The sequence below is a fragment of the Vanellus vanellus genome (assembly GCF_965231255.1).
Source record: "Vanellus vanellus genome assembly, chromosome: 1".
Taxonomy (NCBI): Eukaryota; Metazoa; Chordata; class Aves; order Charadriiformes; family Charadriidae; genus Vanellus; species Vanellus vanellus.
Window position 1 is genome coordinate 88,417,571 of NC_138905.1, and position 24,976 is coordinate 88,442,546.

The 24,976-nt window shown below is 47.0% G+C and overlaps 1 protein-coding gene across 2 annotated transcripts; it reads left to right on the plus strand.

The window, feature by feature from the left end:
• The first annotated feature begins 795 nt into the window (after positions 1-795).
• On the plus strand, positions 796-23,535 carry ZNF384 (zinc finger protein 384). Of its 2 annotated transcripts, XM_082498681.1 has the most exons (10): positions 796-847; positions 1,333-1,381; positions 5,203-5,273; positions 5,426-5,666; positions 6,012-6,342; positions 18,632-18,856; positions 19,508-19,690; positions 20,507-20,585; positions 21,483-21,641; positions 21,808-23,535. In XM_082498681.1, the coding sequence occupies exons 3-10, from the start codon at positions 5,208-5,210 to the stop codon at positions 22,081-22,083; spliced, it is 1,560 nt and encodes a 519-aa protein (XP_082354807.1). In that variant the 5' UTR covers positions 796-847; positions 1,333-1,381; positions 5,203-5,207; the 3' UTR covers positions 22,084-23,535. The 2 variants fall into 2 exon arrangements, with proteins under 2 accessions (XP_082354807.1, XP_082354808.1); XM_082498682.1 differs by lacking the exons at positions 796-847; positions 1,333-1,381 and adding an exon at positions 2,372-2,514 and having other exon boundaries at positions 5,207-5,273.
• Positions 23,536-24,976: the final 1,441 nt, after the last annotated feature.

The following is a 24,976-nucleotide window of genomic DNA, read 5'->3' on the forward strand; positions in this document are numbered from 1 at the left end:
TGTTCCATCTTGCCAGGCTGGTGCGGCCACACCAGCAACCCCCTCCTCCAGACACGGCGCCAGCCAGGCCAAGGCCAAGGCCAAGGCCAAGGCTAAGCCGGCGCTCTGAGCCAGCTTGGCAGGCCCAAACAGCACAGGCCTCACCTGGGTACAGACCGACATCGGCCACGGGGCAGGAGGCGCCGGCCGGGTGGTCGCTGCCGGGACCGCACCCTCACGCCCGCCCCAGGCCGGCAGCCGGTGCGGGGCCACCGACACCCACCCGCCGGTCGACAAGACGGGGTCTTGAGGCGCGGAGGAAGTGAGGGCGGCGGCCAAATTATTCATGAAGACTCATGAATATTCATCAGGGCGGCTGTCTCTCTCTCTCTCTCCTCTCCCCCCCCTCCCCCCGCACCGCGCACGTCACGCCGGGAAGGCCGCCTCGGCCGGAAGCGGGCTCGCGGCCGGGTTCGGGGACGCCGCGCGCCCGCCCCCGCTGGCACAGCCACTTCCGCCCTTCCTCCAGCCCGGGCTCCCCCTCCGCCGGCACCCCCGCACTTCCGGTAAGCGCGCGCCCGACTCTGCGCACCCCCGCTGCCGCCCGGTCCCCGCTTCCGGCCTGGCCCGGTCGCCCACGGCGACCCCGCTGAGGGGAAATCTGCCCTGGGCCGGCGGCCGCTGCCGCTCCGCCTCTTTTTCAAGCGAAGCCGCCGATGACGCCGTTCCGCTCCGGTCGGCGCCCCGGAAGAGCTGAGGCGCGCTCCGCCCCTTGATCCGGAAGCGACTCGCCGCTCCTCTTTCCGGTGAGGAGGCCGCTGCCGCCGCCGGAGTCGGGGTCGGGGTCGCCGCTGGGGGGTGGTGCCCGGTAATCTGCCGGGTGGCGGGTGGCGGGGCGGGGGGGCCCGGGGCCGTGGGACTTCCGGGGCCGAAGCGATCCGGAAGCGGAAACGGAGGGGGGGCTGTCTGTCTGTCTGTCTGCTCGCTCGCCCGCCCGCCCGCCCGTCTCTCCGTCCCGGTGTCGGGTGCAGAGCGCGCCGGGGAGGGGGGGAGGCTCCGCCGCGGGGGGAACCGCGCTGCGGGCCGGCGCCGCCTCGCCCGCCCCGCGGGGGGGCGACCGGGCGGCGCGCCCCGTCCTCGGCCGCCGCCGTGTGCGCGCGGGGCCCCGCGGGGGGAGGTGGGTCCGGGCCCCCCCTCCCGTCCCGGCCGGTCCCAGCGGGGAGCGCCCTCCCCCGCCCATGGCCGCTCCCCCGGGGGCTGGAGGCGGCCGGCGGGTCCGGGGGCCCCGCGTTGCGCCGCTCGCTGTCATGCGGGACCCCGGGCGCCCCGGTAACCCTGGCGGTTTGTTTGCAGAGACGGCCCTGGAAGGAGGAGAGATGCAAGAGGAGGGAGAGTGAGAGGGGTAAGGAGCTCCCGGAGCTGCGTGAGTGACCCCCCGCCCCGCCGGCCGCACCGCAGCGGGGGAGGGGAGGGGAAGGAGGGGGACGGGGGTTGGGAGGACACACGAACGGGACGGAATGGGCCGCAGGTCCCGGCGTTGGGGGGCTCGAAGTGCTGCGGGGTGCGGGAGAGGGGGTTGGTTGGCTGGGAGGAGCTGAGGTGCAAGGGTACGTCCCCTGCCAGGCACCTGTTCCCACAGAGGCTCAGTCGGTTGGGGTGGAGACTACGTGTGTGTCAGGGAATGGCACCAAAGTTGTTTTAGCTCTGGTGTGCGGGTTTGGGATTTGGGACTTTGTCCAGCACGTTTGGGGTATTCCTAGTGTGCACCCAGATGTGCTTGTTCCAAAGATGTAGCGGCGCTTGAACATTCTGGTGTTTATGAGCTTCGTGGAGTCATTTTTGAATTTGACCTAACAGCCTGCGTGGCCTTCAGTATCCTTAGTATTTTGCAGCAATTAAGCCTAAAAGCTCCTCGTTATTGGACAGAGATCTTGAGCAGTTGTAAAACAACGCTGTAAATGGTTCCCGAGTGTCATATTCAGGGCCTTTTGTCAACTGAACACAATACACTGAATAGAAAATAAAAGCTAGATATCTGGAGAATAAAGAAAACAATAATAAAAGTCAACCTCTAAATACCTGCATATCCAACCTTGATTGTGCCTTCCAGAAACACAGCCTCTACCTCACCGTATACTTGCACATGCTTTTATCTGTTTATGATTAAAGTGATGACCTGCAAAGAAGTATAAGTCCAGCACGTTAAGTATGTGATTCTGTGAAGTACTCTGAGATCTAAACTCCAGATTCCTTGTCCCTTGTGAGTTCTCTGGTTCACTCAGTTGTTTATTTGGTGTATGTACATTTGTGGTCTGTACATAGAAGGTGTTTTTGGTTTATATCAGGAGGGTACGTTGACATCTGTCTGATACTAGACTGGTGAATAGGAAGAAGGTCCCATCTCTGGCCTGTTTGTGGAAGCTGGGATGATGAAGGCACTGCAGTGGGAACGTGCTGTGGTACAGGGTTGAAGCTCCAGCCCATGTCTGGTAGTTATAGAGCAATTGGAAGGGTTACGTGCAGAGTTCTGGTAAAGTAAGTGTGAGCAGTGTTAAAGTGGGGGCTGTGGATAGGGGTGCATGTTTTCAAAATATCCTTTAGCCTAAAAGTGGGGTAGGGGAGGGACAGCTGGGGGTATTAGGGCAGTAGTTTGGTGGAGGAATCTTATCTTTGTTTTCTCCCTTTGGAACACTGGCTTGCTAGTGAGATTGCATGAAAGCTTCAACTCTTACACCATTTCTTCTTTTCCTCCACATTCTTATAACTTCATCACACTTCAGCCTTTCAAGCCAAAAGTTTTGAGGCCTGATATTCACTCAAGCATGAAGATTTTTGGTTGGGGAGGTGGATTCTAAGAGAGTTTAACAAAAATAGTGTAGTCATCTTTTGAGAATCACGAAGAGCTTTATTTTGAGTTGCACACTTTGTAAACTGAGCAAACAAAAGTTAGATGCTCTGTGAAATTCTGGTAGGGGACTAAATGGAGACAGGCAGCCACTGAGTGCCCTCGCCTGTGCTAGTCTGGATTTTAGAATCTGGAAATGGAGTCGCCTTTTATGACTTGTACTCTTTAAATAAGAAAGCTGTTGTGAGATTTTTGTTTAAAGTGGCATCTTTCTGTTTAACTCCTGAAATTCACAGTTGAATCCTAAGGAGTCTTGGACAACTACAAAGTTTATTTGGAAAATGCATCTGATTATTATATGACACTTTATGTTTTTACAGAATCAGGTTCACTTTGATGTTTTTGATGTGGAAGCTAAGCAAATAAGGGCTTATTTTAAAAACAAAAACAAACAAACAAAAACCCCAAACCCCAAATTTGGCATTCCAAACAAAAAAACCCTCTTGATTCAGGTGGTGCTCAATTGCCAAGAATGTGTTATCTCTTCATATGTGCCCATCCTGTAAAAGAAAATAAAGTTGTGTAATTAAGCATTACATACGTAGGACCTTGCTGTGGGCAGTGTACTTAATTAATTTGGCTCAGAAAAGAAAGCAGAGGAAGGAAGGTAAAAGTCTTGCCCCATCAGATTCTGATTGAATCATAGTAATGTAAATCCAGAGTAATTCAGTCAGGCAGCTGGCAGTCTGACTGCATGCCACCGTTGCAAGGTAAATAATTCATCCTTAAGTGTGTTTATTGGTTGATTTGTAGTGAGTGAGTGAGGCAGGAATACTTGGCTTTGCTGTTGCGTGAGCAATTCATAAAAACAAAATTATCAGGTAATTTGGTTCATTTAAATACTGCTTCTCTATATAGAGGAAAATTATCTTTGCATTTTGGCTCACACGCAGCAATTCCACATGTGTTTATTCTGCCCTAATATACTTCTGGAAAGTAAATGTTTCATGCTACTTGGGGCATGCTCCTCAGCTTATCTGATGACAGAAATAGGCCCTTCAGAAACAGTATTTACTCATTAATTAGACTACTGCTACATCATAACAGAAATAGGAGTGGGACAATTTGCAGGTAGCTGTATGAGAAACCTACAGTGCTTGCTTTCTCTAAGCTGCTTGCTCTGCCAGATGTTCTCTGAGCATAGTTTTTACCACATTTTTTTTACCTACCATTTTTGCCATATTTGTTCAGGAATGGGTGCACCTTCTGCTTCAGGAAATACTCTTTTGTGAATTTCTTTAGTTTTTTAATAGCTTTTTCACGAGTGTAACAAACTTTGTCCACTAATGCTATTACACAGAGGAATGTAAGGATTAGAATGGAAAGGGCTTCTTCAGCCACGTGCTCCTTAAGAGATTACGCCTCTGTCTTTGGAGGGCCATCTTTTGGTGTCTAACTGGTCCTCTGACTGCATGGAGAGTTGAGATGGAGCAGTGGGCACGTAACTGGGGACAGAGTCCCACAGAATCTTGTCCCAAAGATGGGAACGAAATGGACAATAGAGAGCTGTGACATGATCTCACTTGGAACTAGGGTATCTCAGGAGCAGGGTAGTCAGGTTGTTTTCCTACTGCCTAGTCTCATTGGATGAGACAGGAGGATCTTGACTGTCAGGAATATTGAGTGATATTTCCGGGATTCTTCCGCGAGTGGGGCTGGAGTGGTCAGAGCAGTGGGCAGCAGGAAGTTAGAAGCCCTAAGTTTGACTTCTTGGTCTGCTGTGGCTGTCTGTTATCTTGGGCAAGTCTGTTTCCCTCTTTCTGCCTGTCTTTCTTCCTGTGTAACACAATGCTAATGTCCCCTTGCTGCATCTGGGTCCTTAGTGTTGAGATGGGGTGGAGGGACAGGCAGGGTCCAAAATTTTCACTGCTTGTGGGGTGACAGTGAAAAATTACTTTCAGCTGTATTTGGCTGGTTGCAGATGCACAGACTTCATCATTTTTGCCGTGTACTTGGGTGGTTGATAATCGGGGAATTTTGGAGGTGTTCTGGGTTTGTCTTTTTTTTTTTTTTTTTTTTTTTTGCATGGAGGACTATTGGGCAAGAGGTGTTTGAGATGGACCCAAGCCTGTGGGAAGAGCAGACACCTTTTTCCCCCGAAAATAATTTTTGGATTTGGGCAGATAGCTGAACAGTGGGGAGAAGTTGCTGAAGTAAGAAAGGGGAGATTAAGGAACTGTCACAGTGTTAGGATGAGCCAGTTCCATGTTGGAGTCTCTTTGGGTTTAATGTTCTCTCTATGTGTGTGTCTGTCTGTCTGTCTGTCTTCCTTCTCCATTCCTCTTCCCTCCCCCCTTCCTCTTCCCCCCTGTGCCCAGCTAGGATGGAAGAATCTCATTTCAACTCCTCCCCGTACTTCTGGCCAGCAGTGCCCACCGTCTCGGGACAGGTAAGATCTTTGTCTTCCAACCGATTATGCTGGTCTTGCTTCCTGTTAGAAGTTCATGCATGATAAGTGTTTCCGTTGCATTTCTTGCTCAGCCAACTGCTGTGAGAAGCTGTGCCAGGGTATTCTAAAAGCTGTTCTTCCCACCTATTTAGATTGAGAACACCATGTTTATTAACAAGATGAAGGAGCAGCTATTGCCCACAGAGAAGGGCTGCAGCCTGGCTCCCCCCCACTACCCTGCCTTGCTGACAGTACCCACTTCTGTCGCCCTACCCGCTGGTATCTCCATGGACTCGGACACCAAGCCAGAGCAGCTGACACCACACAGCCAAGCCCCTGTGACTCAGAACATCACCGTGGTACCAGTGCAGTCTGCTGGGCTCATGACAGCAGGTAGCGGACTCCAAAGACTTTGGCAACATATAAAGGAGACTCTGGGATGGGGGGACGGGGAGTCCTGGAGAATTGTTTTCAGGATGTAGATTATTTCTAGCCTTACTGATGGTGTGGACTGCCTTGGCATGGTTTCACTGTGAATCTCAAGGCACTCCATGCATCCACCCTCTTTTTGGAAGTTTGACTTTGAGCAGTGAAGGCTGGGAATTTGTTGAGGAGGGTAAGCTACTCTTCTGTGTGGGTTGTAGTCAAAAGTAGGTGTATAAAGCTCACTTCTGTGGGATAAGGAGGTTGGACGTAATTAGAGATGTAACAACTGACTTCATCTTTCTTTCTTTGCAGGTCCTGGTCTGGTGATAACTTCCCCGTCAGGTTCCCTGGTGACCACAGCCTCCTCTGCCCAAACCTTTCCCATCTCAGCTCCCATGATTGTCTCTGCGCTACCCCCTGGCTCCCAGGCAGCCCTCCAGGTGGTTCCTGACTTGTCCAAGAAAGGGACAACCACCCTCTCTGAAGGTGGTGGGGGTGGCGGGGGTGGGGGAGTTGCCCCCAAACCGCCCCGGGGCCGGAAGAAGAAGCGATTGCAGGAGTCAGGGCTGCCAGAGATGAGCGACCCTTTTGTGCTGTCAAACGAGGATGATGAGGACCAGCACAAGGATGGCAAGACATACAGGTGGGGAGCGGGGTTAAACCTTGACTGTAACATTGCATGGGGATGGGGGTGTATTTAACCTGTCAGAGGGTTACATGGGGAAAAAAAGAGATCTCTGCCTTTTCCCTGTAGAGTCCCTGAGTAGAGAATCTTTCAGCTACAGAAAGAGTTGAGTTTTATGTCTAATCAGGAGTGTTTGCAAGCTGGTGGGTTGACCCAAAACCAAGGATCTCCTTCTTTAGTGGACAGACTTGATTTCCTGAATATACAGATGTTAATGTTACTAAGTTAATTAATGACCAGCGTGTTATGGAGGCTGAACCGTATCCTTGATGCCACAGCCAGGTAGTATGGCTGGTGTACTGCAGAATGCAGTACTGTCTGGTGCAACTGGAGCACTTCTGGTGTAGCTGAGAGCCCTAGCGTACCTGGGTGCTCCTGAATTAGGACTCCAGTCTGTCCAGTGTAAAGACTACAAACTGGAGGCACACAGAGCAGCAAGTGAACTGTGGTGCTAGTGTCTGCTCCTGTGTGCATTGTCCCTTGTGATTTCCTGTTTCAGCATTCCCAAGAAAATAGAAAAGTGTATTTCTGAACTAGGTATAAGAGTGTTTCTGAGCCCTAGGGGTATCAGATAAGAGGGGGAAGAGTTCTGAGCTCTGAGGTTGGGTTTCTGAGCTTGGAGGGTTGTGGCTTGAGTTTACAAGTAACTGGTGGGAAAGGGAGAGATTAACTAGGAGGGAATACTTAAACAAGAGGATAAGGAGTGCAGGTGTATTAGAGAAGGTAAGAACCGGACAGAGCAAGCAAGCGCTAGGGAGGAAGTGTAATGGTCTGTCTTAGTTGGGAAGCAGGAGCATGTATGGGTGATTTAGTGATAGGTGTTCCTGAGGGATGATTAAGGTCAATAAGAGGCAAAATAGTAGCCAGATGGAAACACAAATAGGAGATGGTCCCTAGCTCTTCTCACTTCCTTACTGTGTGCCCACGATCCTGTCTCAAACAGTTTCCCTTTAACCATCCTAGACCCTCTTTTTTTTTTTTTTTTTTTTTTTTTTAGAGATTTAGTTATGTTTCTGGAATTAAGTTGTAACAATATTAAGGCATCTACACAGAATCAGTGCATTCAGCCCAGGCACTGGTTCATTTTTAACTATAGCGTTTTAAAAATGTTTACATTTTTAAATCAATACAGTTTAAATGGGTACAAAACCAGAGCTTGGATCAGCCTTTTTATTCTCTTACCCAGTGTCCCAGTTCTTCCACTTTGAAAATATAATCAGCGTATGGCGAAGAGGGGTGGGAGTGTTAGGTAGCTTGCTATTTGTAATCCCACCATTTATTTTGGGCTGTAGCCACAATTCCACACTACTCAAGCTGCTTACAGTCTGGATTGCTAATTAGGTTGTTAAATATGTATTTACAGGGGACACAATTGGCAGTGAACACTAGAATTAAAGCTGAACCGAGGCTTTAATTATAGCTCCTTGTTTACTTGTAAGTTTGGGAAAAAATGCCCAAGACCAGGTGGAGTGACTCAGCAGAAACTTTATGAACACGCATAGTCTGTGTAACAGCTCACGAAAAAGACTTTGCAGGAAAAAAACGAATGAGTTTATATGTAGGAACGTGCAATCAGGAAGATTTCCTGTCTTCATGTTTAATTGAGGCGTGATACCTCTGCCTCTTCCTCCAGCCTCCATCCCAATCAGGCCTCCCTCAGAGCAGTGCTAAGGTGCAAGATAGCTAAATTGAGATTTATTGCAGACCACCAAGGAGTATATCTGCCCTTCTTGGGATCTTGTCTTTGGCTGATGCTTTCCACATGCAAGCCTAGAACTAAAAAATAATTGTTGAAAAAATAAAGGAAAATGCTGTCTTCTCTTGGAGCTGTGGGAGAGAAAACCTTGGTGAAATACACTAAAATTGTTTCTTCATAATATACATATGAAAAGATTTGCAAGTTTAAATTTTGAGGACTGCTGGTTTCCTTCTGCATTCTAGAGGATTTGGGTAGTTCCCGTTACTACAGTATGCAGACGTATCCCAGCTAAATTAAGACTGTGGGTGAGGTTCATCTACTCCTGCTCCCTTTTGAGGCTGGAGGAGGAGTTGCTTGTGGTATTCATATGTCTACACTTGTATGAGTTCACTGATTCTTATGATGATACGCTGAGGACAATCTAGTCAGGTGCCTGAAAGGAGTTGCACTACATACCTTTTTTTTTTTTTTTTTTTAAAGTAGCTAAATTTCTGAAGCCTGGGATTATTTTGTCAAATTAATTTTTTTTTTTTTTTGGTTAAGTTTCTTTTTGAGCTCTGTGAGGTCTCTTGTCCTGAGTGCCTGGGCAGGTGGCTGATTTCCCTAATCCCTGACACCTAGTGTGTTGGTGAAGACAGAGTAAGGCCTTCAATGGGCAGCACAGCAAGGCAGACTTGGAAGGAATTAGAGCACAAAGGGAATACGTGTGTTGCAACTTGTCCCATTTTCTACTGAATATAGAGATTCCTGCTTCAGCAAATAGCAGCTGTCTTGCTACTGTATCATCTCTAGAAGTGAATTAGTAGTCAGCTGCGAAAGCAGTGCAAGAATCTTTGTGGCTAGATTTTTTTGTTCTAAGAAGAGGTGTAAGGCTTTTGGTGATGGTGTTGCTTGCAGATCTTGGACTTCTAGCCTTAGGATTAGTCTGGCAGAGTCCTTGGTGCTTTGCTTTGTGCTCTTAGAAGCAGGGGACAGCATCAAAACCGGTCCTATGAAACGTTTTCCTTCATGTGTAATGTCACTTCAGTCTTGTCTGGATTCATTGTCAGCTCTTTGTTAATCTCCCATGACATCTTTGTAGAATTTATTTTTTCCATGGAAAATAAGATCAGCATCAAGAGTCTTTCTAGTAAGATGTTGGCAGTGTGAAGCACGTGGCTGCTTCTTAGTACTTTAAAAGGTGCTGAGGAAGAGAGAGTGAGCATAGGTTTTGGAGAGAGTGGAAACAGTTTCTTAGTACTGTTTTGGTGCCTGTATCTGTTGCACTTTTAGAAGTTTGTGGTGTGATGTGATCGGTGGACGACTGATGAAGTGGTTTAGCCTGTCTGGGCCAGTTCATTAGTTCTCCCTCTCAAAACAGTTTCTTCTTTGCAAGAGGAGGAGAGCTCTTTATAGGCATTGCTTGGTTCCAGTATATAGTTTATAGTCTGGAATGGTTTTGCAAGCTGTGCTTTGAAGCCTAGGATTCCAACAGAAAAGTTGCAGGCTTGATAAGGGCCTTGACATCATACTGTAACCAACAAGGTCTGTGTTCCCCACTGCTAGTTTCCCCTTTTCACTAGGTTGTTGGAACAGCAGGAGGTTTGGGACACAATAAGCAGTTGAGAGACATAGGAAGCTTCTGAGGTAAGTCCAGGGTGAAAAAGTGCACAGAAACCTTAGAAGGCTTAGCAAGAAGCAGAGTTGAGCTGTAGAGTGTGAAGAAGCTGGATGGAGGCCGTCTTTAGTGAGGAAATTAGGGATACAAGGGGAGCCAGTGGTTTGAATACAGCAGGTGAGCATGTTCTCAGACACGTCTCATATTACGCCTTTTTTTCTGCCCTATACTGGATTTAGAATTGCTGTTTAGTGAACTTCCCATGGTTTTGAATAGATTTGAAATCTGGTGGCTATGGCTTTTGTAAGCCACATATATCTGTGAAAACATGGTCAAACTTGGCCAAGTTGTCAGCTTGGAAAAAATGTGTTAAGCGTGCTCTGAGATGCTTTATAGTTTGGTAGTTGAAACATGCAGAAATTATATCCTCTTTGATGTTTCTTGAAGCTTGCATGACTCCAGGCACTGACCAGACTGTCTATCTCCACAGAAGAGATAAATGTGCTCTAACCTCTCTCATGAGGCTGGACTACATGTGTACTCTCTCTGCAGTGATAAGCATCTTCTAGACTAGCGCTGAAGGGACAAGTGTGCTTTTCCTTCAGTCACAGCTGTGCTGCTTCAGAAGGGAGTCTTTTGTGCCCAGTGTTGACAGTAACCTCCCCCTTCTGATGGGCACAAAAGCAAGGTGCTGGGAGACACTGCTTGGTTCAAAAGTAGTAGGGATGAAAATGAGATATGGGCATGGCCTGGAGCTGATGGTGTCCAGGAAGTCTGGAAACTTGGTAGGGCAGAGATAGGAATCGGAAAGGAGGAGAGAGAAAAGACAAGAGCCTACAAAGTAGGGAAAGCAGCAGAGGATACGATGGGGGCCATATTTGCAAGGGAGAGTTGGTGCAGAGATAAGCTGTGAAGGGCCAGGACTGAGGGGAGGAAGAAAGAACCAGATCTGCTAGGGGCTGGAGAATGAGGAGATACCTAGAATGAGCAGAACAGACGGGGACAAGAGCATGGGATGCGGGCAGACAAATAGAAGCATGGGGGAGATGAGACAAATGTTAAGGTAATTGAGGGAATGAAATGGGGAAGAGCCAGTGCGGTAGAGGATACAGAGGCTGGGGCATGTGGGTAAAGAGCTTGGGCCTGGGTCTTGGTGCAGGAGGGAGGGGATTGCAACAGGCTAGAAGGCTAAGGGCAAAGGGTGAATTAAGTTTTAAGAGTCAGGCAGAAAGTTTGATCACATTCCCTCCAAAGCCTAGAAACAATAAACCAAATATTTCTAAATTTTGCCATGTCTCTGATGTCAGCACAAGAACATGACCTCCTCTGGCAAAGAACCTCATCCCCCTCTCAGGCTAGAAAAAGGTGACAAACTACCGTTGCTATCATTTATCATCCTAGCTGCAGTGGCAGAGGTCTGTGCAATGGATCTTAAGATTGCTGATGACCAACGTGGGTGTCAGTATGATGCCACATGTTGGAATTTCTGTTTGCTTTTTTTAACAAGTAGTTCCGTGAGCAGCGGAACTAATGAAGCCTGGTTTCCAGCGGCTCTCTCCTGTGTGGATTCTCTGATGTCTAATCAAGGGTGAGCTTACTAGCCTTTCCCTCAGCAGGGGGCTCCAAGAGGGTCTCTCTTCTTTCCACAGCTGCGTATTTTTGAGACTTGTGGTGACTTTAAGATCCTTACCCCTTTTCCAGTTTTGGTTGAAATTGGCTTATGATCTCAAAACTCTAAGGAGAACTGGTGCACATGCACATCCATATATACACACACAGCTTGTACACATAAACTTTGCTTTGTATATGAATGCTGTGCTTGGAGGTTAGACAATGTCAGAATTAAGACTGACCACACGCTTCAGAATATAACAAGGTAAAAACTTGTGTTATGAAAAGTCCTCTTCCTTCTACTGAGATGTAACTCTGTGTGTGTATGTGTGTGTGCACATGCACTCTCTCAGTTTGTCATAGTGCCAAGCAGAAGGAATTAACAGTAAAGATTCTGCAGTCATGAGTTTTAATTTTAGCACATGTTACTCCCATCTCAATGGAATGAGTTTGTGCAAGGAAATGAGGGGGGCAGTTAAAATTTCAACTGGGGAGAGAGAACTTCGAAACTATTCTGTCACACATAGTATCTGATCACACTTTAGTTTTGCCCTGTTGAGTCAATGCACTTTGATACCATGCTTGATTATGTGATTATGGTTGTGTACGTGATGGCTTGTCAGAGTCCTGCATGTTTACTCAGAGAACCTGAAAGGAGTGTTTTACTAAAAAAAAAAAAATATGTATATATATTGACATGGGGTTGCAGAATAGAGAAAGATGATTTGGGAAAGGCAATTGACTGCTAATCTGAAGAATTGTAGATTACGCTTGCCTCTGCCGCAGATTTGCTATGGTATCCTACAGCCATGTGGTTCAGGGCTGCGAGTAATCTCGCCTTGAAGCGTGTGCAAATATGAGTTAGACTTAGTCTTCAGTGGATTTGCATTTGCCGCATGCACAGACAGTTATCCTGAAATAATTAACATTTGGTGTTCCCAAAACTGTAATCTTTTCTCAAGTATCATTGAATAGTCCTCTGTTACACGTCAGACCTTGTTTTGCTTTGCAGAACTGTTGCATCACATAGGTGTAGCATAGAAGCTATAGGAGCTGTGATTTGAATGTATACAATATGAATTTTCCTTTAAAGGAAAAAAAGTGGTGACAGGTATCAGTTTGGTCCCTCAGAATTAGTGGGTATGTCTGTCTTACTGCGTTTCATTCCGCTGCCTTTTGTCACTCCCTTCCCTTAGAAAAAATAAACCAGGGACATTGTGGGGATAGATGAGTACTTATGGAGCACTGATAGTTCTGTGATGGGCACAACAGATGAGTGATTCTGCTTCATGAGGTTGGAATTGCATGTGGTTGACGAGGCTTGAGGCTGTACACAGAGCAGTGATGAAAAAACTGAACAGTTGCTTGTTAAGGATTTGTCTGTGCAACATAAGGATGCAGTTCTGTGGAACTAGTCAATAAGACTATCAGAGTGCACCTGCATTGCGGAGCCAAATTACGGTGACATAGATGACCTTAATTCTGGTAGTTCCAAATTTGCTAGTACTTTCTCCTGGGTCTTTTTTATTCTTATAATTTTAGCTTTTGCATGTTCTCACTATACTAGGAAACCCCTTGTTATGTTTTATTGTTTTGCTAGTCTTTTTGCTGATGGTGACTGATTCCAAAAAATTAGTAGACAAGGTCTTAGGCCTGATGTTGTTCAATGATTTGGAGGTCAACAGAAAGTCATGGCTGATAATTTACAGGTGGATAGCTGGAAAAAAAAAAAAAAAAAAAAAAGGAAGCTTTATGTGGTCGTTAAACTGGAACTATTCAAACAAAATATATTTTAGTAGAGCCCAGTGGAAGGCTTAGCCTTTTGGGTAATACTGTGTGACTTCTCCAGCAGTCAGGGATTGAGACCTACGTGTTTGAACACAGTGGAAAACAATATCAGACAGAAGTGTCCTGTTGGATACCATTGAATGTCTTTGATATAAAGATAAGGAATATAGGGAAACAGTATCCTGGAAAGCAATGACTGTGAAAAAGACTTTGAGGAATTAAGTGACATCATGTGAGCTCCCAGTGCGAGGCTGTGACAGAATTGTTGAAAGCTGGAGTCATTAAAAGAAGACAGGCAACTTGTAAAGCATGCTGAAACACCACAGAGTTCTGTGTCTGGTATTTTTAAAAGATTGTTTGGAAAAACGGACAAAATGCAGGAATGCCTGCAAATCTGAGAACTGGAAAAGTGCTATATGGTGGGAGCATTTAAAAACACTTGCTGCCTTGCCAGGAGAGTGTGATTTTTCTGTAGCCTTATCAAGCCACCAAGAGACTGAAGGACTGTGGAAATGAATTGACTGAGATCTATGAGTGTAGCTGATAGATTTGATAGTATATATGCCAGTAGTGTAAATCGGTAAATGGAAGCATGATGTTAATTTTTGAATAGGAGTTGTGGCTGGGTGTAGAAGTGTGGAAGCAGAGGTACAATTCATGCTTTCATTTGGCATCTTTGTACTCACTGGCTTTATTTAAGTCTTCCCTGAGTTTTCTAGCTGCGTATCTGGGATGTTAGCTCTGTCTCCTTTCCCCTGCCTCTTACAAAATATTAGCAAGAAAATGTTCAGCTTTAAAAAAAAATTGGGGAATACGAGGGTTAAATTAGCATTTATCACGAACTGTGCATCCATTATTATGCTATGCTTGCATTAGTTACTTCATTAACTCTGCATTGCAAAGACAGTACATTTCTTTCCTTGCTAAATGAACTGCTGACTCTGGCAGCCTAAACTTACTCTTGTCATCTAGTTTAACTTCAGACCTTCCTGATTTGATTTTTCTTTTAAACTTGTGGTCCAACTCGTGTTTGTAGCCTAACAGAAGAAGCAAGGGCTCAATTAACTTCTAAGACTAATCTCAGTAGATACTAGGAATTTGAATTCTCAAAGCCATGTAAAAGCTTGCATAGTTTTTACAACTATGATACTGATTAATTAAGCACTTGATTGAAAAATGCTGCTAATCCATGTTAGGCAAATTTTACTATGAGCTGTTAGTTCATATGGTATTTTATCTTATAACAGCATCTGATGAATGAGGCGGAACGTTCCATGAAAAGTGGGAAAAAATGTGGCACTGTGTGCCACAGAGTTGTAGTCTAGTTGCTATAAGCATCATTTTGTTTATGACTCATCATGATGACTTTCATACGGAAGCAGAATTAGAATTGTACATCCACCTTTTACTGGCATTTCATGATTTTTGAGGGTGTTTCTGTCTAACATGAACATTCTCTGAATGTCTCACTTTATCTCCCTGCAGATTCCCTGTAAAAATAAATTATTATAAACATTGAAAGGGGTTACTTTTGATCTCTGGCATATGGCTGGGTACTAAATTAACTATTTATATGAAGAGATACACCTCTGTGTTATTAAGAATATGTTCTCCTAGGCTGCCTAAATTTGCAGAGCCATAACAAGCAGCTGTGGGGATGTTGTGTCACACTGTCAACGGGAATGCTGCAGTTATTTCTGTTACTTGTTCTCAGAAAGAATACAGTGGAAGTGGTGGTAGTTTAGAATCACAGTGGGGAGAAAAGATTAAAAATGGATATTAAACAGAGGGGAAAAAGTCAATTATTTCATATAGTGTTTTGTTCATGCTTAGCAAGCCAACTTTTCCTCTCCCCAGCCATGTGAATTTCACTGAAGTACAATACTGAAATACTGCTAGTGTCAGATGCGATGTTCTCAACCCACCACATCATTATCTAGATAGATTTAACATTTTTTTTAATCCATATTTGCCCACTAGAGGGCTGATTGCATCTTCCCCTTTAATATTTGATGTTGTCTGAAGCAGAATGTGAAGCCCTTAATTAAATGGATCATTTGTTCCTTTGAAAATGCCTGATACCACACAATATAAAACTCTCTGAAATGCAGCTTTCTGCTGTATTCCAGGGCTTTTTTTTAACTCATAAGGCTCATGAATTTGTTAATGCTACATAACATTCTTGCCCTCTAAGGGCTGATGCTAATTAGATGATTGGAAAATGAGTCCTTGAAATACTTTTTTTAAATATTGTTTGAAAAACAATACTGGAGTGCGTACAGCTGCTAAATTCAGACAAGAGGGGTTTGGTTTAGGGGGATGGGGAGAGTGTTTTTGCTAACAGTCAGATTTATCTTCTATTTTTATGCAAGTGTGGGAGAGGTTTTGAAATACCTTCTTTATAATTTTATTTTGAAAATGGGAAAGGACATTCAGTCTGTTTCTCTTCATTAAAGTTTATTCTAGGGAATTTCTGACCTTAAGGCAGATACCTGACAAAGCAAATAAGTAAAGGAAAGAATGCGCAGAAGTTATGGAAAATAAAATAGATGTCTTTACGGCACTACAGATTTAGTGCATGGGACTACTTAGACTTGATGACATAGTAAAGTTCATGAATTTTTCAGAACAAGCTGCTTAAAATATAGTCATGTGTACAACACAGAAGAGATCAGTGCCCAGCACTGTATTTAAGCTAGAGCAAAACTTCTAGAAAGGTATTTCTCTCAGAAAGGTAGATGGATTCTCAAAACATTGATTGTAGGGTCCAAGTGATTGAGACCATACTATAGCCTCTGAGCGTTGTTCCAAAGATGCATTATTCTCATGGTTGGAAAGATCCTATTTCCTCTTGGATTTTTTAACTTCTGCTGTCAGTTATTGTTTCTAATTATACCTTTCTTGGCTCATAAAACAAGCCCCTAGTAATTGACATTTTTCTCCCTACGTAATTTATATGGGTATTGACCAAACTATCTTTTCTCCAAACCTAGATAGACTGGGCTCAGTGAATCTTTACTCTGAAGGTGATTTTCCACATGCCATCATTCTTTAAGTTTGTTGAACTTGTCTGAGTTTTTCAATAGTTGTTGACTACATGGACTTCAGAATTAGACATGCTTATTGCAAGAATAGTTGCACCATTCCTGTTTACAAAAATGATACCTGCTACTCCCCTTTGTTAGCCATATTAGCACAGCATCGCACTGGGAGCTTGTTCACAATTGAATGGTTCCTTGTCAGAGGACCGATATAGTGGAACAGAGTTCAACTGAGAGTAATGGAAGTAAGCGCCTGCTGAGAAGGAGCTTGATAAAAGTCATGCATGAGATTATGCCATAATTGCTTGCATTAGCAAGGAACTGGACTTGGCAACTCAGAGGTATTTTTCAGTTCAGTATTCACCTCGAAGTTCTTTCTAGTGTTGCTGCTTTCAAGGATACAATCCTCATTCTGCAAAATGCATATGCCGTATTCAAGTCTAGCTTAAAACGTTTCAGAAAGTCTGGAACAAACTGCACAAGTGTTTGGAGACCGGTTTATAAACCAAGAGCTACTTTTTAAGAAAGATTATTCTGATGTTCCTTTTTATTCCTCCTATCTTTAATAGGCCTAGGGATAAACAGTCAAATTGCTTCTGTTTGTTGATTCCAGAAGGGATTGTTGTGTGTGTGTGTGTGAGGGGCGATTTATGTAAGTTTATGTTAGCTTGCATGGTCTGTTAGGGCTTGCAATTAAAGCGGATTAAGAGAAAGATGAAGGTAGGGAACGTGGGAACAACCGTTAGAGATGATAATGAATGTAAAAGAACAGTGATGGAGAGGGAAAAAAATGTGATGGCAGGTGTGTGGTAGAGTGCTTGCTAGGGAGGCCTTGCTTCCAGTTAAATAGTTTAAAATCAAGCTGTGGCTTGGAAGGGCCTTTGGAAATTAAGGTAGGTGCTGGATAAAAGTTGCCTACATTACATACGCAAATCAGACTGCACACTTCATAAAGCTTCTGGTTCCAATGTCAATAGTCACAATAGTAGATGTAATGAAGTACCCTCCTGGGAGGAGGTGGATATGGGGAAGAGCAGGATTGACTCTCTGTGGCTTGTAATACCTGCAGAGACTTAGGTCACTGAGCGGTTTTGTAAACTCTTGTAAAACTTAAGGAAATTCCCAGACAAAAACAGAAGTCAACCTGCTGTGAAGGTTGAATTCATGTTAACCAGACTTCTAGATGGCTTTTTTTCTCTTAAATGTGACCCTGGAAGTTCCAAGTGCAGGTTCAGTTTTGTCTTGTTTAATTGAAATGTCTGCAAATGGAAAAACTAAGTTCAGAGAAACCTCAACTCTGCCCCTTGGTTGGCACATGTTTTTTGGTTTGTGGTTTTTTTTTTTGTTGTTGTTTTTTTTTTTTTTTTTTAAAAGAAGGTCCAGTAACTTGGATGCAGCCTCTATCTCTCTGTCAAATTATCAACCACAAAAGCTTTTACCATCTTGAATTGTGTAACAGTGCAAGCTTCTCTTAACAGCCTGGTGTCATGATGGAGGAACAGTTTTTAACAGCAGCATCCATAGCAAATAGATGCCAACTGCTTCTTCCTGTTCAAAGAGTCTGTGTTACCAAATACGTTTCTGATCATTATAGGAACAGATGGGTCCAAACTCCCAGACAAAACATTTTGCATCACGTCAGTAAGGTAGAAGTGAAATACCACTTTTGATATTCAGAGTATCTTTATGAGACTCACTAGGAAAGCCGCAGCGGTGTTATTTTCAGCATTTTGTATTCTAAATACTTGAGTGTCTTCTCCAAAATGAGAGCAGATTTAAGTGGGTTTGGTCATAACTGCTTTTGCAGACTTAACAGTACATGGAATTAGCTTTTATTATGAAGATGAACCTTAGCCTGGGATTTCCAGGTTTTTTGGCCTTTTTTTTTTTTTTTTACTGAAATAAATTATAGATGAACAAAGTAGTTTTTTGTCTGGGAATTATTATTCCTGTACCCTTCAGATTGCTGTTGGAAAATTTCAGTTCTGCTCTGTCTCCCTTGTAAGCCTAATCATAGAATAGTTTGGGTTGGAAGGGACCTTTAAAGGTCATCTAGTCCAACCCCCTGCAATGAGCAGGGACATCTTCAACTAGATCAGGTTGCTCAGAGCCCTGTCCAACCTGACCTTCAATGTTTCCAGGAATGGGGCATCTACCACCTCTCTGGGAACCTGTTCCAGTGTTTCCCCACCCTCATCGTATAAAATTTCTTCACTTTATCTAATCTAAATCTACCCTCTTTTAGTTTAAAGCCATTACCCCTTGTTTTAACCTCTTTGATTGTTCCAAGACCTTTACTTGTCTGGCTGCAAGGTATCATTTGGTCTCTTCTGCCAGTTCCTGGCTTAAGTACTTGCTGCCAAGCACAGTGTCCCGGGTAAAACCTCCCCAGAACCGCATAGTGAGAAAGTGTCCCTTCACTCATTGTGGAAGACCCTGTTCAGTTAGAGTTGATAGGTATTGGGGCTTGCCCCCGTGTGACGCTGTCTCTTCCCCTCACCCCGGTCCCAGGTGCCGGATGTGTTCGCTGACCTTCTACTCCAAGTCGGAGATGCAGATCCACTCCAAGTCACATACGGAGACAAAGCCACACAAGTGTCCTCACTGCTCCAAGAGCTTCGCCAACAGCTCCTACCTGGCCCAGCACATTCGCATCCACTCAGGGGCCAAGCCCTACACGTGCAGCTACTGCCAGAAGGCCTTCCGCCAGCTCTCCCACCTGCAGCAGCACACACGGTAAGGGCCAGAGGAGGCTGGGGGCCCTCTGCACTGCATGTTGCCGTCATCCCAGCATGCTGTGAGCACCCTCAGTGGGCGACTGCCTGGGGAGACCTTGCTGTTTTCTGCAGGCAGGTCAGGTCTTGTACACCATAAACCAGCAGTAGTGGTATCCAACACATGAGACTTGTCACTGGCTGTGAGGGGCTGGGTGTGCACAGAGGTTAGCGCTGCTAACCCTAAGGGGTGTCTGCAATGGAGTGATGCTTTCCAACAGCGGGTAGGGCTGGTTGTGTCAGAGTGAGAGTAGAGTGGGTGTAGGAGGACTGCTCCCTGTCACCCCAGCATAGTTCTGCCAAACGTCTCAGTCCAGGCTTGCAGCCCCCCTGCTATTTCAGCCATAGGCTTCCCACACACAGCTCTGCCAATGCCCCTCAGTCCAAACTCTATAGTTCCTCTCTCTGGATCCTCCCCCGGTGCGGACAGACCACGGTCTCTTGAATCCAAGGGGAGCACGGTTTGAGACTGAGCGAGCTCATGCCGTGTTTGGAGTTCCTCCGTGTAGCAGATAGCGTGGTGCTGTCCCACCCCCTTTGTGCCCTCATTCCATCAGCACTAGCCAGATGGCGGTCGTGTCCAACTGCTGCTGCTCCTCCTCCTCTTCGGCAGGATTCACTCCAAGCTCCACACGGCGATTGTCAAGCCGCACAAGTGTCCTCACTGCTCCAAGAGCTTCGCCAACACATCCTACCTGGCCCAGCACCTCCGCATCCACTCGGGGGCCAAGCCCTACACCTGCCGCTACTGCCAGAAGGCCTTCCGCCAGCTCTCCCACCTGCAGCAGCACACACGGTAAGGGCCAGAGGAGGCTGGGGGCCTGGCCCTGGCCCCCCCGCGCTGCCGGCATGCACCTGTGGAGCACGCGCGCCAAGCATGCGGGGGGCGGGCGGGGAATGCGGCCGGCTGCACCCACAGAAGGAGGTGACCCACCAGAGTGGACGGAGTGGAGGCTGCGCAGGAGACACTGACCACGTCAGGGCTGAGGTGGGCACGTGCTGTCCCTGGGGATCCTTGGTCTTGCACCGCGGGGGGCACAGAGAGAGCGAGCGATAGAGAGAGAGGCATTGGCCGTAGGGGATCCCAGCCTGGCAGCATGGGGGTTGGACTGAGTGTGTGGAAGCTTCTCCTGGCATTGCAGGGGGGCAGGGACAGATGAACGCTGTAGGTGAGCTCAGCCTGATAATGTAAGGGGAAAAGCATTGGAGTGTCTATCCTGAGAAGGAACAGAGCTGTTTGCTTGGTACTGTGGAAGCAGGAGAACAGGCTCCTCTTGGTCATACAGGACTCCTGAGCTTGGAGCAGGGAGCCTGGACCTCCAGACCCCTTCCCAACTCATTTCATGCCAAGCTGGGCAGGTGTTCATAAGCTCTTGCTCCTCAGTCCTAGTCACTCTGAAATCTGCTTGACTGCCTATCTTCTCTAACTTCTAGCTGGACACAGGAGCTGGGCAGAGCTCTCTTTGTCCAGACAGAACAGCATCTGGAGGCAACATCGTCCCCTTCCCTGCTCTCCTGAGTGGCTGTGAGATTTGATCGCAGCATCAGGCCCTGGCAATCTGCCCTGCCTGCATGCTCACTGCCTCCAATTTGTGCTCTTCCTCCTCAACAGTATCCACACCGGGGACCGACCCTACAAATGCGCTCACCCTGGGTGTGAAAAGGCTTTCACCCAGCTTTCCAACCTGCAGGTAAGGGGCTGGGCTTGTCCTGCTCGCCAGTGGGGGGTGGCAAGGGCAGCTGTCAAGTGGCAGGAGAGACTACTTGCCTGTGGTGGAGGAGATAGAGAAATTGGGGCAGCTGAGAGGAGAGTGAAAGAATACAGAAAAGCTGTTGAAGCCCTGGGTGGGGAGGGATTCCTGGGTTTTGTGCCACTAGTGACCCAAAGAAGTCACGTAAACAGTCACATCCTGTAAAATTGTAAACCTCACTTGAAAGTGATGAGACATTGGTAAAGTTCCTCCCATCTGTTCTGCAGAGTTTTCTAACTCAACTGGGACAAGACTTTGCTAAATGTCTCACGGAATAAAATCTGGATATCTGATTGGTTTTTAAGTTTGTTTTACAGTAAAATGGAGGGCATAAGAGTAGGGATTTAGGGAAGCAGAAGTGGTGTGTCCTGTTGCAGTATCCTGGAGGAGGGGAACTGCAAGGCGTGCCAAATGGCAAAGAGCTGTAAATGCCTGCGGGTGGTTAAAGGAGATCCTGCCCTGAAGGGCAGTGACAGATGTGGGGAGCAAATGTGTGGTGAGGCAGAAGAGGAGAGAAAAAGACTGAGAAAGAGTTGTGTGAAGACAGAAGATGGGGGTTGTGGAGGGTTAGGAGATTCTGCTCTTCAAATGCCTAGTTAGTATGCCTGAGGAAAAAAAAAGGGCATCTGTAGGGAAGATGTGGTGGGCTGGAGGGAGAAGCTCTGTCCTCTACTCTAGGAGCCAGGTGTACCTCCCTCAGCAGACGGGGTCCTAGGGAGCTTGGGGCCTGGCTGGAAGGGGGTGTCAGAGGGAAAGCCTTCTCCAGTATTAATACTCGCTTTCTTCCCTGTGCTTGCTTTCTCCTTCCTCCACCCCGCTGTGCTCCCCCCACACCAGTCCCACAGACGGCAGCACAACAAAGACAAACCTTTCAAGTGCCACAACTGCCACCGTGCGTACACGGATGCCGCCTCGTTGGAGGTACACCTGGCTACACACACAGTGAAACACGCCAAGGTCTACACCTGCTCCATCTGCAGCCGGGCCTACACCTCGGTGAGTGTTTGCTGCCCTGGGGGGGCAGCAGAAGTGGATGCACTTCCCAGGGAGCAGCTCCTTCAGGTCCAACAGGAGCAATCCCCTGAGCTGTCGTGTCCCTGCCGGTTGGCTTTGGCTTTTGCAAACGTCATCCCCTCCTTCTGTGCCATTCTTCTTGTTGCAGGAGACGTACCTGATGAAGCACATGCGGAAACACAACATCCCTGACCCACAGCAGCAGGTGGTTCAGGCGCAAGCCCAGGCCTCTCAGCAGCAGCAGCACTTCCAGCCGCAGGGCGGGGGGGCAGCAGGGGGCCCTTCTGGAGACACTAACCAACCCAACCCTCCCCCCCAGTGCTCCTTTGACCTGACTCCTTACAAGACTTCAGAGCATCACAAGGACATCTGCCTCACTGTCAGCACCAGCGCCATCCAAGTGGAGCACCTCTCCAGCTCCTAGAGAGACCTCAACCCAGGGAGCAGAAAGCCTCTTGTGCATAGCCTGCGCCCAGGGGCACCGCTTATGCAGCGGCCCTCCTTGTGCAACAGTCTCCGGCCTCTCCTCCTGCAACAGCCTCTTCTGGCCGTGTAACCCTGTTCATGGCAGCCCCTTGAACAACAGCCTGTCTCAAGGGGGTGCTCCTTCTGTGCAACAGCCTGCCTGGTAGGAGGATGCTTCCTTGTGCAAGAGCCCCTTTCCTGTGCTGGGATCACTTCCTCATGCAAGAGCCCCTCCTTTCAAACCCAAAGAAAGGCCCCCGTTTTGCTTTCTCTCTCACTGTAGGATGCGTATGAAGGGGGGGGTGCGTGTTGAGACATGCATGGTGGATGGGATGGAGAGACGGTCCTTGTACGTACAGGGGCTCGGACACATGTTTTCAGCAGGCCACAGAAGCATGTGGCAGGGTTCACAGCTGGATGGGGTTTTTTGAGGATTTCTTTGAGTGTCTAAGAGAGAAATATCCATTCCTGTCCCTCCTGCTTGTGAAAGAGAGGAGGGGTCGCTCGTCCTGCCCCAAGGACTGGATGGGAGAAACCTCCTTCTCCCCAGTGGAAGGTGATATGAGTGGCAGGGCAGCGGGGGGAGAGGCGAGGCATGTTCTCTGGGCCGGACAGGTGCCTACACTGCCCAAGGGCTGTGGAGTATTGCACTCTTTCTCCTCCCCTGGTGGAGAGCAATAGAGAGGAGTCTGTCTGAACTGGCTGCTGCCTCTCTCCCAGCTGCCTGAGCAGCACAATGGCCGAGGCCCTGTAGGAATGTGGGTTCCTGCTCATTGCTCTTCCTGCCCGTTGTGGATGATGTCCTAGCAGCTTGTACTCCTCCTCCTCTCCCTTCTGTTTTCCCCCCCACCTCCTCAGAAAAGCCTGCAGGCATCAACAACAAACCAAAAAGCAACTGGAGGGAGGGTAAGAGACTGCCAAAATAATCATCACCCTTCTCTCTACTCCCTTTCCTGAAAAGCGGAACGACAGCAGTTCTGACTCTCGCGCGCCTGTCCTGCCCCCAGTTTCCCAAAGGGAAGGAGGAGGAGGAATAGACCAGTCTTTTCAAGGAGCCGGCAGGAGGCAGGGAAAGGCTAGCTTCTCCTGCTCACCTCCCATCAGTGCTCTCCCAGGCTCCCTCTTGCCAAGACGGGCTGGACTCACATGGCAGTGGTGGCCTCTTCTGGACCCTGGTCATGGGAGAGAATCCCCTAAAGGTGGACAGTGGAGAGAAGGGGATGAAGATCCCCACAGAGAGACCAATCTAATGAGAAGGGGGAGCCAACAAGAAAAAACTGAAGGCCCCTTGAATTTATATATATATATATATAAATATCTATTCCCCACCCCTGGCCCGCTCTGTCCTTGCTGTAACTGTTTCTATCTCTGTGTTTATAAAACGCATTATCCTGGCGAATTTTTATTTTCACTCTTCGTTTGTTTTTCCCTTTCTCTTCGTCTTCAATTCTCCTTCCCTTTTTTTTTTTTGTTGGTTTTTTTGGTCCACATGACTACTAGTCTTGTGTGTCACTTGTTAGTTTCTTTGGATCATGGAGGCTGACTCAGAAGAGAATGAGAAGGCAAGGGAAAAAGCATGCGTTGTTGGGATCTAAAATCAATCACCCACCCAAAGCCTATAGAATCCCAGACTTCTGTATCAACAACCAATAGGGGCTTTTTTTTTTTTAACTACCTTGTATAGAAATAAATTGGTGTAAAAGGCTCCTTGAAGGTGCTGCTGCGAGCACCCTGCCCCTGTGACGTGTGTTCCTTCCCCCTGCAACAGACCACTGCACAAGCATCTTGCCGCTGTGAGTCCCGAGCGGCTGTGCGGGTGGACGCGAGGGTAGGCACATCCCTGCCTTTGGGCAGCCTTGCGGTTTGCACAAGGACAGTGAGAAGCTCTGCACCTGCGGAGCCTGTGGCAGAAACCTTTTTCTCTGCGTTTAGTCACCAGGGTTGGCTGTGAGCAGTTGGGAGTGTTCTGTAGATCCATAGGTTAGGCTTAGAAAAAGCTGTCTGATTTGACTCCTGCATTTTACAGGTGGCATTTCAACCCATTTATCCTGTACTGAGCCCCAAGAACTAATGTGTATTTGAAGTATGTGGTGACAATGCATTGGCTTGATTTTGAGGCACTGGGACACAGAGAATCCCTTCCATTGGTAGCCTGCTCCAAGGGCTTCATGTTCTCACTGTTTAAATACTTAAGCCCAATTTATCCTTTGGATCTGTTTGGCTTTGGCTTCCAGTTACTAGTTCTGGATACATCCATCCTGCTGTTTCAGAGAGCGTTAGAGCACAGTGGGGCTTTTGCCCTGGACTGGTATTTAAACACTATTATTACTTCTCAATCCACTTTTTGACAAGCTAAATAGGTGGAACTCCTTAAATCTTCCGCTGTAAGGGATTTCCTCCAGCCCATGAATTATTCTTGTCTTTTCTTTCTACATCTTGTCAAATTTTTCAGTATCTTGTAAAAATGTTCCTTTCGGAATTGAGTGTTCAAGCCCCAGTGCCATGGACAAGGTCCCCCTGCCCTTTGCCTTAAGTCTGCAGAGGATTGCGTTTGCCCTTTTCTCGCAGCGTTATACGGGAGCTCACGTTAGCTGCTTGTCTGATGCGACCCCTAGATCATCCGAAGCCTCGGCTTTCCGTGACAGTTTCCCGCTTTCTACAGGTACGGTCTGAGTTCTTACTTCCTAGATACTTAACGTGAGCCTGTACCGAAGTCCAGTTTGTGTGAATGGACTGGACCTGGCTTACTGATGGGCCAGGTTACTCACCGCTTTCCCAGTTTTGTCACCCACAAACTGTATCAGTTGTTATTTTTTACTTTCAGATCCAGGTTGAAAATGCTATATTGCATC

What these genes read in the sequence shown, in the direction of transcription:
- ZNF384 (XM_082498682.1), top strand. Translation starts at nt 2,462, where the DNA reads ATGTCTGGTAGTTATAGAGCAATTGGAAGGGTTACGTGCAGAGTTCTG. An exon ending in CCCAGCTTTCCAACCTGCAG is followed by an intron (nt 20,586 to 21,482) that starts GTAAGGGGCTGG and finishes CCCCCACACCAG; the next exon opens with TCCCACAGACGGCAGCACAA. An exon ending in GCAGCCGGGCCTACACCTCG is followed by an intron (nt 21,642 to 21,807) that starts GTGAGTGTTTGC and finishes TTCTTGTTGCAG; the next exon opens with GAGACGTACCTGATGAAGCA.